We start from the raw sequence: 18,369 nt of genomic DNA, 5'->3' as shown, positions 1-18,369 counted from the left end.
AGCTGAAACTCCAATATTTTGGCCACCTGATGTGAAGAGCTGATTCATTTGAAAAGACCCTGATGCTGGAAAAGATTGAAGGCAGGAGGAGAAGGGGATGACAGAGGGTGAGACTGTTGGACATCATCACCGATTCAATGGACGTGAGTTTGATGGACTGGGAGGCCTGGCATGCTACAATCCATGGGATTGCAAAGAGTTGGACACGACTGAGAGACTGAACTGAATTGAACTGAAAGATACTGGCTCCTTGGAAGAAAAGGTATGACAAATCTAGACTGTGTATTAAAAAGCAGAGACATCACTTTGCAAACACAGGTCTGTATAGATGAAGCTATGGCTTTTCCAGTAGTCATGTATGGATATGATAGTTGGATCATAAAGCAGGTTGAGTGCTGAAGAACTATGGTGGTGAAGAAGATTTTTGAGAGTTCCTTAGACAGCAAGGAGATCAAACCAGTCAATCCTAAGGAAATCAACTCTGAATATTGGTTGGAAGGACTGATGCTGAAGCTGAAGGTCCAATACTTTGGCCACCTGATGAGAAGAGCCGACTCACTGGAAAAGACCTTTATGCTGGGAAAGATGGAGAGCAGGAGGAGAAAGGGATGACAGAGGATAAGATGGTTGGATGGCATCACTGATTCGGTGGACATGAGTTTGAGCAAACTCCGGAAGATAGTGGACAGGTAAGCCTGACGTGCTAGAGTCTGTGGAGTTGCAAAGAGTCGGCCATGACTGAGTGACTGAATCACAACAGCAATAAGAAGTTTAGACATGGGGAGTAGGGTGGGAGGAGAAGCTAAAAGAGCTGTGAGCAAATAGGGAACTGCATGGAATGGGTGAAATGTCAGGCATGTTTGAGATTAGTCTTGGATGTCATGCTCAGAGTTAAACTTTACCTTGTAAGTTGGCATTTTCCAAAGTATGTTATAACTTGACTCAGACACTAATTTAGTAAAGCTCAGGAAGGATTTGCTTGAAAAAATAAGAAGGAACATGGAATCCCAAGGTTATGTATGTTGTGACATACCAGATTAAAGAATTTAAACTGATGTTCCCACAGCAGTAGGGATTGTGACTATCTCAGAAGGGACCAGTCTATACATTTCCCAGAGTTTTCTGAATTTGTGCCCCATCTCCTTTCTTGGGAAGTATTTCTCAGAACTGCTGGTCTGGAGCACGCTGATGGAGCACAGTGGGAATTGCTGATGTAGGTGAACTGGATGCCAGCTGTGGTACAGTGCGTGCAGGAGATAAGCTATGTTCTGTTCTTCCCATGAGCCCTCACCTTCCTCTCCACTTTCCCCCTTCAGTAGCTCATCAGAAATGTGATCCTTTCAATGAAACCCTACTATATTGTCAGTAGCACAACCACATCTCTGCATGAAACGTGAGCTGTTTGAGGTAGACCTGTCTGCCCCCACCACAGACCCTCTTCCATGGTACACTGGTTCCTTCTACATGTATTAATGAGCCCCTGTGTGCTGTGCTGTGCTTTACTCAGTCGCTCAGTGATGTCAGACTCTGTGACCCCGTGGACTGTAGCCCACCAGGCTCCTCTGTCCACGGGATTTTCAGGCAAGAATACAGAGTGGGTTGCCATTTCCTCCTCCAGGGGTTCTTCCTGACTCAGGGGTTGAACTCGCATTTCCTGCATCTTCTGCATTATAGGCAGATTCTTTACAACTGAGCCATAGTGGGGAGTCCTAATGAGCCTCTACGGTATACCAGTGCCCCAAGTGCTTAGGGTACAACCACGAATGAATCCAAAAAATACTCTATCTCCATCATTCCAATAGAAGGACAGGGACACTACACAACAGTCATGATAAATAAGGAAATGGTATAGTGTGTTAGGGGATAAGGCTCAGGAGAGTGGTTTCAGTTTTACATCAGGAGGTCAGAACAGGCTTCATCAAAGAGAAGACCTCTGAGGAAAGACTGGGAGGAGATGATGGAGTAGATATCTTAAGGAATAGTTTTCCTGGCAGAGGCAACAACTCTTGTAATGGCCCTTGAGGGGACTGTATGTTCCAGGAACAGGAGGCCAGTGTGGCTGAGGCAAGAGCCATAAGAGAGTCTGAGATCAGAGCAGAAACAGGGAGCCAGGTCAGGTCCATCTAGACCTGGAACCTCACAATGCCCATGCCAGAAGGGGCCTCGAAGATTTGCATGATGATCCACCACTTGCTGGTCAGATGAGAAAATGAGGTGGACAGGGTTGACAGGCACTGAAATAGACCCTGGTTCCTGTGCAGTTTCTCAAACCCAGCTCTTGCTAGTGAGGACCCTGCCTGGGTCCTGTGCAGGGCTGTGCCCTCCACTCTGTCCAGACGTCCAGGAAAGACCAACCAGGTGGCCACAACCGCGGGTCAGAGACTGGGTGGCTGCCGTTGCAGCACTGCCACCAGGGGGCGCCGGGCCAGCGCGCAGCTTCTCCCTTCATCCCTGGAAACTCCCCGATCGGCTCCTCAGGACTGCCCCCACCTGACCCCAGCTCCGGCCCCCGCGGTGGTTCCTTCCCACCCAGGCTTGTCCGCTTTTGTCTCAACTAACCTCCGGCTCACTCCTCTCTCTCTCCGCCTTCCCCCGCCCCTCTTACCTCTGCCCGAGCTGTGGGGTGAGACAGCCCGGCCTGAAGAAGAGCTCTGAAAAGGGGACCCCCCCACCCGGGTTTTGAGGGGCGGAGGAGTGGGAGATGCGGAGGGGCGGCTGCGGGCGGGGGCGGGGGCGGGGCGGGGTGGAGTGTGCGCATCACCCGAGTTGTCTACCCTGCTCCCCCGGGGCGGGCTCTTGCTCCTTCCCTGTTGTTTGCTGCTGAGGGGTCTCCGGGGGCTCGTTTGGAGCCAGGGAACAGGGCAACCTGGGAGTAAGGGCCGAAGAGAGATTCAGAGAGGAGGTGGGGGGACTCTGCCCGCCAGAGCCCCTGGGAAAGGAGGCTGCCTCTCCCCCTACCCTCACTCGCAGGGTTTATCGCCTTTCATCAGCCACAGCCCCGGGAGGGGACTGAGGCACCAGAGGAAGGCTTCCAGGCACCTCCTTTCCTGCCTCTGGTTCCTGGAAGTGTCAGGACCAGGACAAGCAGGGGGTGGACACACCGCTCTGCTCCGGGCCGCCCAGGAGCCCACAGGGCTGAGGCGGCGCTGCTGCAGCCCCTTATCAAGGCTCTGTGCCCAGGCCACACCCGCCTGGCACACACAACCAGCCCGGAGAGGAGAGACGTCCAGAGAGCCCCCTCCCCACTGCTCCACAGCCTGGGGGGCCGAATCCAGCTTGGGGTGATGCAGGTCTCCCCCCACCGCCCTCCAGTGCCTCCGACTGGTCCCCACCCTGACCTGGGGTTGCTTTCTGGGCCTCTGAGGCCTGAACCCCGAACCTGAAGAGTAGAGATCAGCGGGAGTCCCCAGGCGCCTCCCCTGAACTTTGGTCTGGCTGAATGGAGCAAGGTTCCCCTCTCCAAGGGCAGACTTCCTGCTGGCCAGAGGCCGGGGAAATCCCAGAAGCCAGCTTCCCCTGCCCCACAGGGACTCCCAGCGGCCAGGCCAGGGCAGGGAGCTTCTGGGCCCTCCCACAGCAGAGGGAGTGCCAGGCAGGGGGAGAGTCCAGAGCACTGGGGGCAGGGCTGGGGCTGGGGCCTGCCAAGGACAGAGGACTGGGCGAGAGAGGAGCTGGGGAGACCAAGGAGCAGGGCCAGAAGCCCAGGAGGGAGGGAGAGGGGACTCCCTTCACCCTTCACTTCTGGGTATCAGGCTGTATCACTGTTATCCTGCTCAGGGGAGAGGGTGAGGGCACAGTGGAGGTGGGCAGCCAGGAGACACAGAGAGGTGGGTGCCGGGTTTGCCTGTCAGGCCTAGGAGGAGGGGATCTGATCGTGATGGGCTGAGGTGGAGAGGAGACAGCTGGCAAGACCCACTTTCTCCCATGGGCTGGAACGTGGTGGTCCCGCCTGCCCCCACCCCTACCCCCACCACACACAGTCTGCTGGGGGGAGGAAAATAGGACAGGGGGGAAGGACAGAGTGAGAGGGAGGGTGTCCTCGTGGCAGAAGGCAAAGTCCCACCCCAACCTCCCATCCCCTACCCAGGCACCCTCCCACCCACCCCCAAACCCCCCCGCAGGAGAGAAGGCAGCACACAGGGGCTGGTGCTGGGCATTTCGGTGGTTATTCTTGTCCTGTTTCCCTAGAGATCTTGCCCCCTCACAACAGCTGTGGTGGGTTCCTCCTCCAGCTCATCCCTGCATTCCAAGGCTCCTCATCCCCTCCACAATGGCCAGAAACCCTTTTCTGGGCTCTGTTAGGTGGCTGCATAAGTGTTCTAAACACTGTGGTTTCCTGGGTGTGCCTCAGGTCTTCCATTAGTAACAAGTCCAGGGCAGGGACCTTGACCTCAGGTCACAAGCCAGTCCATGTGGAGAGGGGATGGGGGAGCCACCAATGGATTTTTACAGCTCCAGATCCTAATGAAAGATTCCCTGTCTCTCCATCACAACCTGCCCAAACCTAACCTTACATCTCTCCTTTCTCCACTTTCTTCTCAAATCCAGGCCATCAGCTTCTCTCAACTTCCTGGTCTTCACCAACTGGTCTACCCTTCTCCCACTCACTGAGGCTGGAAACCTGGAGTCATCTTCATTCCTTCCTCCAACAGCACAGATACAGGCTCACATCCAGCCCTGCCTTTTTCAGGGCTCCAACCCAGGTCACAAAAGATAAGTAAGGCAGTGACCTTGCCCTCAAGGGCGTCACCACAGTGTTCCTGCTGCTGCTGCTAAGTTGCTTCAGTTGTGTCCGACTCTGTGCGACCCCAGAAATGGCAGCCCACCAGGCTCACCACCCCTGGGATTCTCCAGGCAAGAACACTGGAGTGGGTTGCCATTTCCTTCTCCAATGCATGAAAGTGAAAAGTGAAAGTGAAGTTTCTCAGTCGTGTCCAACTCTTCACGACCCCATGAACTGCAGCCTACCAGGCTCCCTCATCCATGAGATTTTCCAGGCAAGAGTACTGGAGTGGGTTGCTATTGCCTTCTCCCACTGTGGTGTTAGTCGCACTGTAATAAGTTCTATACTGGAAGGCCTGAGAGCTTTGGAGTCAGAGAGCTGCATTTCCACTGGGGGCGTGAGGAAGGCAGCCTGGACTGTTTCTGTGCTTCCTTCATGGAAAGGACGAAGTTCTGCTCACCAGTGACTGGCTGGGGGACTTGGACAAGTTACCTCGCCTCTGAGCTTTTGTTTCCACAACAATATGGGGATGGTAAACTCTTGCAGGATTTGGGAGGATTAGCTGTGATGATAGCTAACATTTATAACCCTTATTAGGTACCGAGCCCTCTCCTAAGAGTTCTATAGGGACTTTTCCCTCTTTGTTGACAGCTGCCTAACCTGGGGTCTGAAAGCTTCGAACTTTTCAGAGCCTCAGACCAAGACTCTGGGGCTGGGCTGATAGATGCAGAAACTGTGAAAGAGTTGTTAACCAAAACTTTAGAAATGGAGATCTGATTGAAATAAAAAGGTAATTATTGGAGACTTGTTAGGACGGCAGCCCAGGAGATACAGATTCAAGAAGTACTTGAAACTGTTGTGCCCTTAACCTCTAGCCCAGAAAGGAGGACTTGGAGGAGGAAAGGGCAAGGAATGGATGAGGGGGAGGAAGAGGTGGAAAGATAGGGAAAATAAGAGGAAGTAGCAAGTGAAACAGAAAAAAGGAAGTGGGTATTATAGCTGCATACCTGCACACACCCTTATGTCCACAGCAGCACTACCCACAAAAGCCAAAACTCAAAAACAACCTAAATGCCCATCAACAGATGAGTGGAAAAAAAAATCTGGGGTATATATACCACTTAGCCATAATAAAGGATGAAATAATGCCACTTCTAGATTATCATACTCAGTGAAGTAAGTCAGAAAGATAAAGATAAATACTATATGATATCTCTTATATATGGAATCTAAAACATGACACAAACTTATCTGCAAACCAAAACAAGCAAACACAGAGAACAAATTTGTGGTTGCCAAAGGGGAGGGGCTGAGGGGAGGGATGGATTGGGAGTTTGGGACCAGCAGGAGCAAATTATTATATAGAAAATGGATAAACAACAAGATCCTATCACAGGGAACTATATCCAATACCCTGTAATAAACCATAATGCTAAAGAAACTAGTTATTTAAAGAAATACACACAAAAAAAGAAGTACTTGAATTTTGTTCCATGGGACAACTAATGGGGGAGGTTTATGAAGTCAAAACCTCCAAGGTTATAGTTAGTTACAAGAGTTCTCAAGAGTTATAAGCAAAGTTGGCAAGAAGTAAGGGTGCTGGTTAGGGAAGGATTGGTTGAGGTCTGAAAAGTTTGTACAGTTACAAGGGGAGATCTTAAGATCTTGTAGCTGGCAGATATTCAAAATGCCCTGGTGATGTCCTTAGGTCTGGTACAGTTCAAAAAAAGTTCAGGTTCTTAGTTGTGCAGAAACATGTCTGAGACCAGATCCTCAAATGCCAACTAACTCCATTTTTGTGTTAATTATGATTCAGTTCAGTTCAGTTGCTCAGTCGTGTCTGACTCTTTGCCACCCCATGAATTGCAGCACGCCAGGCCTCCCTGTCCACCACCAACTCCCAGAGTTCACTCAAACTCACGTCCATCGAGTCGGTGATGCCATCCAGCCATCTTATCCTCTGTTGTCCCCTTTTCCTCCTGCCCCCAATCTCTCCCAGCATCAGAGTCTTTTCCAATGAGTCAACTCTTCGCATGAGGTGGCCAAAGTACTGGAGTTTCAGCTTTAGCATCATTCCTTCCAAAGAACACCCAGGGCTGATCTCCTTCAGAATGGACTGGTTGGATTACTTTATTGTAATTTCAACTTGTCATCAGAGTGGGGAGAAGTGCCCCCACGGGCACTGCCACACAACCCCCCAGCCCCATTGCCCAGTTATGGTTATGGAACAAAACACTGAGAAACCACAGTCCTTCCAGCTAAAGGTACACAGATCAGAGTTCAGGGCTGTCAGCACCTGGAAGTTTAAAGGGGAAAAAATCTGAAAGCATGACAATCTAAAAGGCATGAGATCCAAGTTACAAAGTAAATTGTCTAAATCCCTGGGTGGAAGCTAGACATATAAGAGGGAGACCATATAAAAGTAGGGATATAGCAGAGAAAAATCTGTTACTGACAGATAAAGATACAAAAAAAAAAATCAGACCTGTGAATCTTTTTTAAAAAAACTGAATTCATACCCCATTGTTGTACAGCTTGTTGGTAAAAAGCTGAAGCCAGATAGGCTTGAAGAACAGAGTCCAAATCTGGCAGAACAACTCACAAAAATGAGAGATTACTGACAAGTAAGGAAGCTAGTGATGAACAACTTCTGAAAATGAATGAATAATTTGAAAGACACTTCACTGAAGGGCAAATTGCAAAGAAGCACATGAAAGGTGGAAAAAGTGCTTACATCATTAATTATTAGAGAAATGCAAATTAAAATCACACATTACACAACCCTATCATGGCTAATACAAGAAGACCAAAAATGCCAATTGTTGGAGAGGATTTGGAGCAACTAGAATTTTCACGCATTGCTGGAGGTACTGAAGATGGCCCATCCACTCTGGGAATTTGGCAATTTCTTATCATTTTAAATGTACACTTATCATATAACTCACTGTTCTACTCAAATATGGACTCAACAGTCCTAAAAAAATGAAAAGCAAGGATGAGATTAGGTAACACAATACAGGTACCCAGAAAGCAAAATTTAATTCCCAGGGTTGACTTGGGTGACCTGAGAGTTGGTATCTCCTTAAATTTTGTACCTTACATGTCTTCCTTGCCTCACCCTAGTCCTAGTTTTGAGAAAACACGTCTACACAAAGACAGGCATCTTCTTAGTGTCTTTATTGTGTTAGTTGTGTTAGCTGCTCAGTCATGTCTGACTCTTTGTGACCCCATGGACTGCAGCCCGCTAGGCTCCTCTGCCCATGGAATTTCCCAATCAAGAATACTGGAGTGGGTTGCCATTTCCTCCTCCAGGCAATCTTCCAGACCTAGGGATTGAATCTGGGTCTCCTCCATTGCAGGCAGGCACTTTACCCTCTGACCCACCAGGGAAGCCATAGTGTCTTTATTGCTAACAGTCAAACTCTGGAAGCAACCCACGTGTCTACCAACTGGTAAACTGATAATCACACTGTGGTACATTCATACAGTGGAATAATACACAGCAACAAAAAGAAATGAGAAATGAACAACCAATACACACAAAAACATGGTGGACTCTCCAGTGCTTATGCCAAATGAAAGAAGTCAGACACAAAAGACTACACACGGTAAGATTCCATTCACATAAACTCTAAGGAAGGACAAAATTAGAGTGTCAGAAAGTAGATCAGCGTGGCCTGGATCAAACGGGATCCAGAGGAAGGGGACTGGTCACAAAGGGATACAGGAAGTTTTGAAGTGATTGAAACAGCTTTATTGATTGTGGTAGTGGCTACCTCATTGTATACATTTGAGTAAATGTGTGAATGAATAAATACATCCTTTAAAGGCAAACCGAATTTGTTGAATTCCCAAAAAAAGGCTTAGAAGCCCTGAGTCTCAAGGACAAACACAGACTGTACTGGGAACTGACCCAAATGCCAGACAAGTATTTATTCAGAATCCTCTTCTTTTCACCAAATAAGGACAGAGTGAGAGGTAGTGTCCTGGGCTCATCAGTGATGAACAAGGAATCATCCATGGAGCATACACCTGAAGGGACAACCTCGTGGTAAAGAAAGACACACACCCATCCTTAATTACAAATAGCACATGCTTCAGAGGCAAAGTAAAGGATGCCAGTGACCAGATCTAGTAAGATGAAGCTGGGATTTGGAAGAAAATGTAGGCTTAGGGGTAAGAGGGAGCAAGGTTCATTTTTCAGGACTGACCCATTCTTTATTGAGACCTGACCTGCCTCTTGAGAAACCTGTATGCAGGTCAAGAAGCAACAGTTAGAACTGGACATGGAACAACAGACTGGTTCCAAATAGGAAAAGGAGTACATCAAGGCTGTATATTGTCACTCTGCTTATTTAATTTATATGCAGAATACATCATGAGAAATGCTGGGCTGGAGGAAGCACAAGCTGGAATTAAGATTACCAGGAGAAATATCAAAAACCTCAGATATGCAGATGACACCACCCTTATGGCAGAAAGTGAAGAGAAACTAAAAAGCCTCTAAATGAAAGTGGAAGAGGAGAGTGAAAAAGTTGGATTAAAGCTCAACATTCAGAAAACTAAGATTATGGCATCTGGTCCCATCACTTCATGGCAAATAGATGGGAAAACAGTGGAAACAGTGGCTGACTTTATTTTTCTGGGCTCCAAAATCACTACAGGTGGTGATTGCAGCCATGAAATTAAAAGACCCTTATTGGACTTCCCTGGTGGCTCAGATGGTAAAGCATCTGTCTACAATGGGGTAGACCTGGGTTTGATCCCTGGGTTGGGAAGATGCCCTGGAGAAGGAAATGGCAATCCACTCCAGGACTATTGCCTGGAAAATCCCATGAACAGAGGAGCCTGGTAGGTTACAGTCCACGGAGTCACAAAGAGTCAGACACGACCCTCACTTTCACTTTCATTTACTCCTTGGAAGGAAAGTTATGACCAACCTAGACAGCATATTAAAAAGCAGAGACATTACTTTTCCAACAAAGGCCCATCTAGTAAAGACTATGGTTTTTCCATCGGTCATCTCTGGATGTGAGAGTTGGACTATAAAGAAAGCTGAGTGCCGAAGAATTGATGCTTTTGAACTGTGGTGTTGGAGAAGACTCTTGAGAGTCCCTTGGACTGCAAGGAGATTCAACCAGTCCATCCTAAAGGAGATCAGTCCTGGGTGTTCATTGGAAGGACTGATGTTGAAGCTGAAATTCCAATACTTTGGCCACCTGATGCGAAGAGCTGACTCATTTGAAAAGACCCTGATGCTGGGAAAGATTGAGGGCAGAAGGAGAAGGGGACAACAGAGGATGAGATGGCATCACCTACTCGATGGACATGGGTTTGGGTGGACTCTGGGAGTTGGTGATGGACAGGGAGGCCTGGCATGCTGTGGTTCATAGGGTTGCAAAGAGTCAGACACGACAGAGCGACTGAACTGAACTGAATTTACATACAGTAAAAGTCACCTATTTTAAACATACAAGATTTTCTTGTGTTTCGTAGAGAAAAATATTAATTTTTATGCAACGGTGTTTTAGATCCATTCAGGTTTTTACCTCCTGGGTTGGAGTGGGGACATTTGGGTCTGGTATTTGCCTCCATTTATTATGAGTAAGGCCGTGCCCCCTTTCTGTTTGGATCTCCCCCTTAGAACCTAAATGTTAGGGCCAGGTGGTATTGTCTGCGTAGCTACTCAGTTGCTGAAACAGGTGGGGTTAGACATGGGAACCATTCTGAGAGCTAAGCCTCTGTGGCTTTTCTCTGAATTTGCTAGAAACACTTGCATTTCAGGCCAGTACCCTTGGCTTTTATGTGCTAAGTCACTTCAGCCGTGTCTGACTCTTTGTGACCCTATGGACTGTAGCCCTCCAAGCTCCTCTGTCCATGGGATTCTCCAGGCAAGAATACTGGAGTGGGCTGCCATGCCCTCCTCCAGGGGATCTTCCTGACCCTGGGGTCAAACACATGGGGTCGAACATGTCTCTTACATCTCCTGTTTTGGCAGGAAGGTTCTTTACCACCAGTGCCACCTGGGTTTATAAGCTGGTTCTATTTCCTGGTGAGAGGAGTGCCCCTTTGAGTTTTGTGTGTGTGTGTCTTTCCATTTCCACATGACCCAGCCACTCTGGGAGCCATCGTTGCTAATATCGTCATCTCTAGGAGCCAAGCTTGGAGAAAACAGCATGCTGGCAAACACCGCTCCCTGAAAACCCCCTTTGAGAGAAATCCTTGGGTGAGATTGAAGAGATTTGCAGAAGTTACAATGCTGTTGTTGGTTTTTTTTTTTTCCCTGTACTGGATACAGCAGGCTATTTTGTCTTTTGCAGGACTGATATTTGGGTTCACTTGGAATTAAGCAGTTTCCCACACTTGAGAAGTTCGTCTGTGTTGGTGCAGAGAATCCCCAATGCAAAAGTTCGGCAAGAATGTTGAAGCTACAATGGAAGTTGGGAAACTTTTTTCAACAAATGTTCAGACACGTCCTCACATGTCTGATTGTGTACAGTAGCACCACAGGAAAGAGCTAATAGCTCAGGTGAGCTGATGGGGCTACTCTCCTTATCCTTTAATTTTCAGAAACTGGGAGTGAGTGGACCCCTCTCATGGATTCCTAGCTTTTCGCTTGATTCCGCAGCATTGAATGCGGTTCTGCCCAGTCCCCTTTCAGACCCTGCCTCTGAAGACCCAGAACTAAGGCTGTTGAGCCGAGCTGAGTCAAGCTAGGAGAAGAACCCAGATACTTGGCCTCACAGATGAGACCAGCTGCAGAGGCTCGTAGCTCTGGAGCCAGTAGTGTTTGAAGCAAAAGCTGGTGGAGGCAGCTATGGTGGGGCCTTGGGGCTAGGAGGACCTCCAGAGCAGGGGTGAAGCAGCTATGCATCTGCACCTCGTGGGGCTGTCAGGAAGGATGGAGGGGATCTGGTAGTTTTTGCTGCTCAGGGTCTGACCAGCTCTCATTGGCTGAGAAGCACAAAGAAAATGTTAATAGTAATTGTAACAGTTTATAACTCTTTTAGGAGGATATTTCAAAAATAATTAGCATTATAATGAATTAAAACTGCAAGAGACTGTGTAGAATGGGATATGAGTACATTCAGTTAATGAGATTGCTTTCTTCAAATTATTGGCTCATCAAAGAATGGGTTGATAGTTTAAAATGAGTACATTTTTATATAAGCATTTTAAAAGTGATTTTAATGATGATCCATCGTGTTTGTTCCCTAAAGTGTTAGTTTCCCTGGTGGCTCAGATGGTAAAAGGTTTGCCTGCAATGCGCGAGACCTGGCTTGGATCCCTGGGTGGCAAAGATCCCGTGGAGAAGGAAATGACAACCCACTCCAGTATTCTTGCCTAGAGAATCCCATGGACGGAGGAGCCTGGCAGGCTACAGTCCATGGGGTCACAAAGAATTGTACACGACTGAGCGACTTCACTTTATCGTATTTGTAGACTCAAGTCCATAGCCAGTAGACCCCCAAAAGTGTGAATACACATTCATCCAATTAAATTAGAAATTGCCAACTTAGTTCTGACAGAATGACACTATCCACCACATTAAACTTATATTAATTATATTGCTCCATTTCTATTTTATACTTAAAATTTTTATTTTTATGAAATAGCCATATGGTGTATAGATTTTTTATTTGTATACCTTTGAGTAATGTAGTAATGAAATAAGTTTGTGAAAATTGCAGTTCAGAGTGTGCATGCTGCTGCTGCTAAGTCACTTCAGTTGTGTCTGACTCCGTGTGACCCCATAGACGGCAGCCCACCAGGCTCCCCCATCCCTGGGATTCTCCAGGCAAGAACACTGGAGTGGGTTGCCATTTCCTTCTCCAATGCATGAAAGTGAAAAGTGAAAGTGAAGTCTCTTAGTCGTGTCCGACTCTTCGAGACCCCATAGACTGCAGCCTACCAGGCTCCTCCACCCATGGGATTTTCCAGGCAAGAGTACTGGAATGGGTTGCCATTGCCTTCTCCGTCAAAGTGTGCATGGTGACTTTTAAAAAGAAATAGAACTGCCATACGACCCAGCAATCCCACTTCTGGGCATACACACCGAGGAAACCAGAATTGAAAGAGACATGTGTACCCCAATGTTCATCGCAGCGCTGTTTATAATAGCCAGGACGTGGAAGCAACCTAGCTGTCCATCAGCAGATGAATGGATAAGAAAGCTGTGGTACATATACACAATGGAGTATTACTCAGCCATTAAAAAGAACACATTTGAATCAGTTCTAATGAGGTGGATGAAACTGGAGCCTATTATACAGAGTGAAGTAAGCCAGAAAGAAAAACACCAATACAGTATACTAACGCATATATATGGAATTTAGAAAGATGGTAATGACAACCCTGTATGCAAGACAGCAAAAGAGACACAGTATAGAACAGTCTTTTGGATTCTGTGGGAGAGGGAGGGGGGGATGATTTGGGAGAATGGCATTAAAACATGTATAATATCATATAAGAAACGAATTGCCAGTCCCGGTTCGATGCAGGATACAGGAAGCTTGGGGCTGGTGCACTGGGATGACCCAGAGGGATGGTATGGAGAGGGAGGTGGGGGTGGGGTTCAGGATGGGGAACACGTGTACACCCGTGGTGGATGCATGTTGATGTATGGCAAAACCAATACAATATTGTAAAGTAAAATAATAATAATAAGTAAAAAATAAAATAAATAAGTAAATAAATAAAACAAAAAATAAAAGAAATCTGATTCTCAGCCTAAGGCGCAAGTAGTATCTGTCACGCTTGATGTCAGTGACACCTAGTGGCCTGAGGCAGAACTGCACATTCACCGGTGATTTAAACAGCCTCCTCTTGAATAAATTTTAGTATTTATCTGGTCTTGAAATGAGGTGACCACCAGTCCCTGTGGCTCTGCAGCTATTTGAAGCAACTATATGGAACAGCGAATTACATTTCTGTGCTAGGAACAGGACGTGGAAACAAATGATGACTTTTAGAGTGAGGAAGTCTTCAGGAAGGCATTTCTCACATTACAGTGGGCTGACAATACACACAGTTTGACTTGAAATTCTCCTGTTTTTTTCTTTTTGTATGTGTGGTGGCTCTAACATTCCTTGAACTTGTGCCCTCTGGGTAATAAGCTACCCACCACCGGAAGTGTTTAACCATCAGATAATGACCAGTTAGGGATTCTATTGGGTTAGCCAAAAAGTTCATTCAGATTTTTCCATAAGATAGTACAAAAACTCAGATGAACTTTTTGGCCAACCAAGTATTAAAGTGTCTTCTGCACTGGACGAGGAGATGGATTAGACAGCCTCTTGGTCCCCTTGCTGCCTTGAGAATCTTTGAACTCAGAACTGAATCTGATTCCAGTGAGTCTGTGGCAGATAGAGATGAGAAAGAAGGGACTGCTTCACAGCAGGTGGGCAGGACCCCTGGATCCAGGGCATGGGCCCAGGCCCACTCTGCTCCATCCCCTTCTGAAGTGTGTCCATTCAAGTCTCCACTTTCACCATCTCCACATCAGGGGCTTATATCAGGGAGCTCTTATCAGGGTCAGTTGAACAAAAAGTTGCCACTGCCCTCTCCCCTGGGGTATCCTAGAAGCCACTTTGCCTCCCAGAGGACAGTGGTGCTCAGGCCATGGACTGTCCTGAGCCAGACCTGAGGGGGTACTGCTCTGTCTTATGGGATGGGAGTCTTGCCAAATGAATGAGGAGATAACCCAGTCAGCTCAGGGCAGGTTGGGCTCATAATCCTTGTCCTGCTGGTTAAGGATGGTCTCGCCTTCACTCAGACACAGTGCAGGAGCTCCATGGAGCTTGAGACAGGACATGCTCTATGGATGGAAACCAAGGAGGCCTTTCCCTGACCCTGTCTTGAGCGGCCCCAGGAGAAAAAGGAGAAAAGTGCAGCATTTTACTTATAGTGAACAGTGGATGAAAAACAAGACCTGTTGTTTACATGAGAAATCTTAATGACGTGAGGTTACAGAGCACTGATGTGTCATTGCATTAGTTTTATACCTGGTATTTGTGTGATGATGACAGCCCAAAATAGGTACAAGATTAACCAAAACACTGGGGACACTCCCCAAATCAACTTAATGGGGGACATACTCCAAAATACAAAATATTGTGTGGGAGATATGTGTTGAAGACTGCCCCACAGATGACTGACCTCCTGTTTGCCTCCCACATGGGTGTGACTCTTCTCAGCTCCCTGAAATTGAAGGTGTCCTGCCTGGATGAAGTAGGTTTCCTCCCCAGAAGTAATGGAGCAGAGGCTGAAGGAACTCTTGGCAAGGACCAGAGATTCTCAAATGTTTTTGCCCCTGACCCACGGTAAGAAATACATATTACATCACTGACCCTATGACATACGATGAACCTTGATGGTGTCTATTGTTTTCTATTCTACTTCACTTTACCATTTTATGGCCCACTAATTTGCTTTTAGAACATTGGGACTTTGAGATTTTGCTTTTTTAATTAGTGTATCCTTAGCTGCAGAAGATGGCTTGGAATACAGTAAATGCCTAATAAACACTGGTTAAATGATGGAGAATTAATATGGACTTATGACTTGTGCCAGGACACTTGTGGTTTGTGATGCCTTCAACAGTTTGCGACTTGTTTGTGTGTGTTTTAAAGTTACCTGTTGCATCTGACTGTTTTGTGACTCATTAATTTTATTTGGAGAGTGTAACTTTTTGTCTTTTTAAAAGTAGTTCCCTGTATGGAATTGATTTGGAGTAGGTGTGTGTCCCCAGTTATTTTTGGTTAATTGGGTGTATGTGAGTGTGAAAAAAGTGTGTGTGGTTTTGACTGCTGTAGTCACAGAAGTACCAGATATAAAACTAAAGCAATGACACACTCGTACTTTGTAACTGACGTAATCAAAGTTCCACATATAAAAACTGGGTCTTATTCTTCAGGCTGTTATTTACCACATACACATAAGGTTCCACTTAGAAGACTCTTCCTGCATCTCTTGACTCACAGGGCCTGGTAAAGGACGTCTCCTCTGCATCAGGACATGTGATGCCCCTGACTCTGGAGGCCAGTGGGTAAAAGACTATGTGACACAGTGACCCAGTGGGGAAGAGGCACATGTGCTTCAAACCAAGTTTCTCTGCTCCAGAGACAACGGTACTGCTTAAACCAGTGGTTCTGAGTGGGTCTCTGTACCAGCAGCATGGCCATCACCTGGAACTTACTGGAAATGCAAACTCGTGGGCTCTATGTCAGAGCATCATAAATTCTTTGAGTAGGGCCAGGCAATCCATGGTCCAGTAGGCCGTCCAGGTGAGTCTGATGCCGCCTGGAGTTTGAGAACCACTGCACTAGAGGAAGATGCCTGAGCCTGGAGAAGGGTCTTTCTTTTTTGAGTGTTAATTCTTGGCGTGTTTTTTTTTTTTTTTTTTTTAGTTTTATTGAAGTATACTTGATTTACAACATTCTGTTAATTTCTGCTATAGAGCAAAGTGATTCAGTTATACGTACATATTCTTTTTCATATTCTTTTCCACTATGATTTATCACGGGATATTGAGTATAGTTCCCTGTGCTCTACAGTAGGACCTTTTGTTTATTCATCCTATACACAGGAGGTTTGAAAAGCTCTTTTTGAAAAGAGGAGCTGTGCTCCAAATTGTGAACAGACCAAGGGAAAAAATTATGCTTTTGTCACTGTGAAAGGGTCAAAGGTGGCCATGGGCTTAATGTGTCCAATGGAGACCCAGGGGTCAGGGCAGTAGACTGACCGAGTAATCCCAATAAGAACACAAGCGTGAGGCTAACTAACATGCCTTAACAAAGGCTAGGAAGGAGAATGACAACAATATAAAGCTGTTCAAAACAAATGTGATAAATTTACAGAGGTCATGGAGAGAGAGGTGTTGAAAGGATAGGAGACATTCATAACAAGTGCCGCTGTGACTGAGGTCCTATTTATACAGGAGAGAGTTACAGGGATCCTGAGATAAGAACTTGTGTTCTAAAGAAATGTTGAAAACAAAAAAGAACAAAGGAGAGTGTGGGCAGCACAAGAGAATTCTCATTAAGTGAAAGAGGCGCCTATCACTAAGAGGAGCGTGGTGGCCTCGTTGCTGCAGGCTCTCCAGAATCGGGAAGAGATCAGCTGCACAGAGTTTCTGCATAGCCCTTCTCAGCAATGCCCTGAGGACTTTCCTTGGAATTGGGTTCCAGGCCATTGAGCCCTGTGCTGTAGGCCCTGGGTCTGTGCTGTTGGAGGGAGATGCTACGCACCCTGGAAGATCTACCTAACCTAAGCTCTGAGATCCACATGTTATGCACGATGACCTGACCATCCCCTCCGTGATTTGTTTCCTGCCTACCAACGACCAACTGTAGATTGTGTGTGTGACTTGACTGAGCTTGACAAGAATTATCTCAGGATCAAGTAACCTTGAGCCCTGGGAGACTTGGAGCTGAGCAGGACCCCTCCCCCATACTCTCTGCTTTACCTCTCTCTAAAGTACCTAGATAACAGTACCTGGTGCAAATTTCCTGAGTTGTTTTACAGATGCTCAACCCCCACCAAAGTGGAAGATGTTAACTGTTTGATGACCATGAGCTTGTAGCGTCCAGACATACTGGAGCTTACGGATTGATACCATTAATCCCTCGACACCATCCTGTTATCTCACCATCAATCAGTCAAACAATTGTGCATAAACTGACCACACATCCTGCAACTCCTCTCCCTCACCTTGTCTTTAAAAATGCCTCCCTGAAACCCACTGGGAAGTTCAGGCTTTTTGAGCATTAGCTGCTTGAACTACTTGTCTGGCTCAATAAACTCTTTGTCAGCCTACTGTAAAGTCTACACTTTCCTTCAGTACAACCTGTGTTAGTAGATTTGCTTTACTGTGCCTGGGTGAGCAGACCCAAATTGGGTTCCATAATACACCAGAATTCTTCAGGGAGTCTGACCTTTGGGCTCACTTGGGAGCCCCTGGCAGCATGGCAGCATTGAGTGCAATCCTAGGGTTTCCACGTGGGGACAGGATGGTCCCTATGGAGACATGAGGGGTGGGGGGTGTCTGATGTCCCACAAGGATTGGAGTTGGTTGTTTAGCCTGGGGATGAAGCACAGGTTTGTGGGTCCCACATATTCTGGACCAACTGGTGACCATGCAGGCTCTGCAGAGACCCAGCTAGGTCACATCCTAACTGGGTGAGCTCAGGCAGGGTACTGAACTTCACTGAGTCTCTGTTTCCCTTTTCTCTAAAATGAGAAAATGAATATATTAGTTGCACCTACCCCATAGTGCCGGGCTTCCTTGGTGGCTCAGTCAGTAAAGAACCTGCCTGCAATGCAGGAGACTGCTTCAGTCCCTGGGTCGGGAAGATCTCCTGGAGGAGGGAATGGCAACCCACTCCAGTATTCTTGCCTGGAGAATCCCATGGACAAGTGAGCCCTGTGGGCTAGAGCCCATGGGGTTGCAAAGAGTCGGACCCGACTGAAGTGACTTAGTATGCATGCCCTGCTTTAAGGAGGCTCTAACCCTTTTGACCCTTTTCACCATCATGGCTGACGAAGCAAGTGAACTAATAAATTCACTCTTCTCACCTCTTGCCCCTGGCTGAGAGAAACACACATGCATGCCCCCTCCAGAAGGTACTGGGCACTGGTACACTTTC

General features: G+C 47.0%; 1 protein-coding gene across 2 annotated transcripts in view; it reads left to right on the top strand.

Moving 5' to 3' along the window:
• LOC100849046 (CD48 antigen) overlaps positions 1-13,267 on the top strand; it is a 107,868-nt gene extending 94,601 nt beyond the window's left edge. Inside the window, exon 6 of one of the 2 annotated variants that reach the window (XR_009493844.1) lies at positions 4,549-13,267. Coding sequence is in view for 1 of the 2 variants with exons in the window: in XM_010802835.4 (XP_010801137.1) it covers positions 4,549-4,611 (63 nt within the window). In the remaining variant the exon portion in view is untranslated. The remainder of the gene's footprint in view (positions 1-4,548) is intronic. The other variant, XM_010802835.4, reaches the window with a different exon arrangement.
• The last annotated feature ends 5,102 nt before the right edge of the window (positions 13,268-18,369 follow it).

The sequence above is a fragment of the Bos taurus genome, chromosome 3 (genome assembly GCF_002263795.3).
Source record: "Bos taurus isolate L1 Dominette 01449 registration number 42190680 breed Hereford chromosome 3, ARS-UCD2.0, whole genome shotgun sequence".
Classification (NCBI taxonomy): Eukaryota; Metazoa; Chordata; class Mammalia; order Artiodactyla; family Bovidae; genus Bos; species Bos taurus.
Note: the sequence above shows the minus strand (reverse complement) of the source record. Positions and strands in the feature narration are given on the sequence as shown.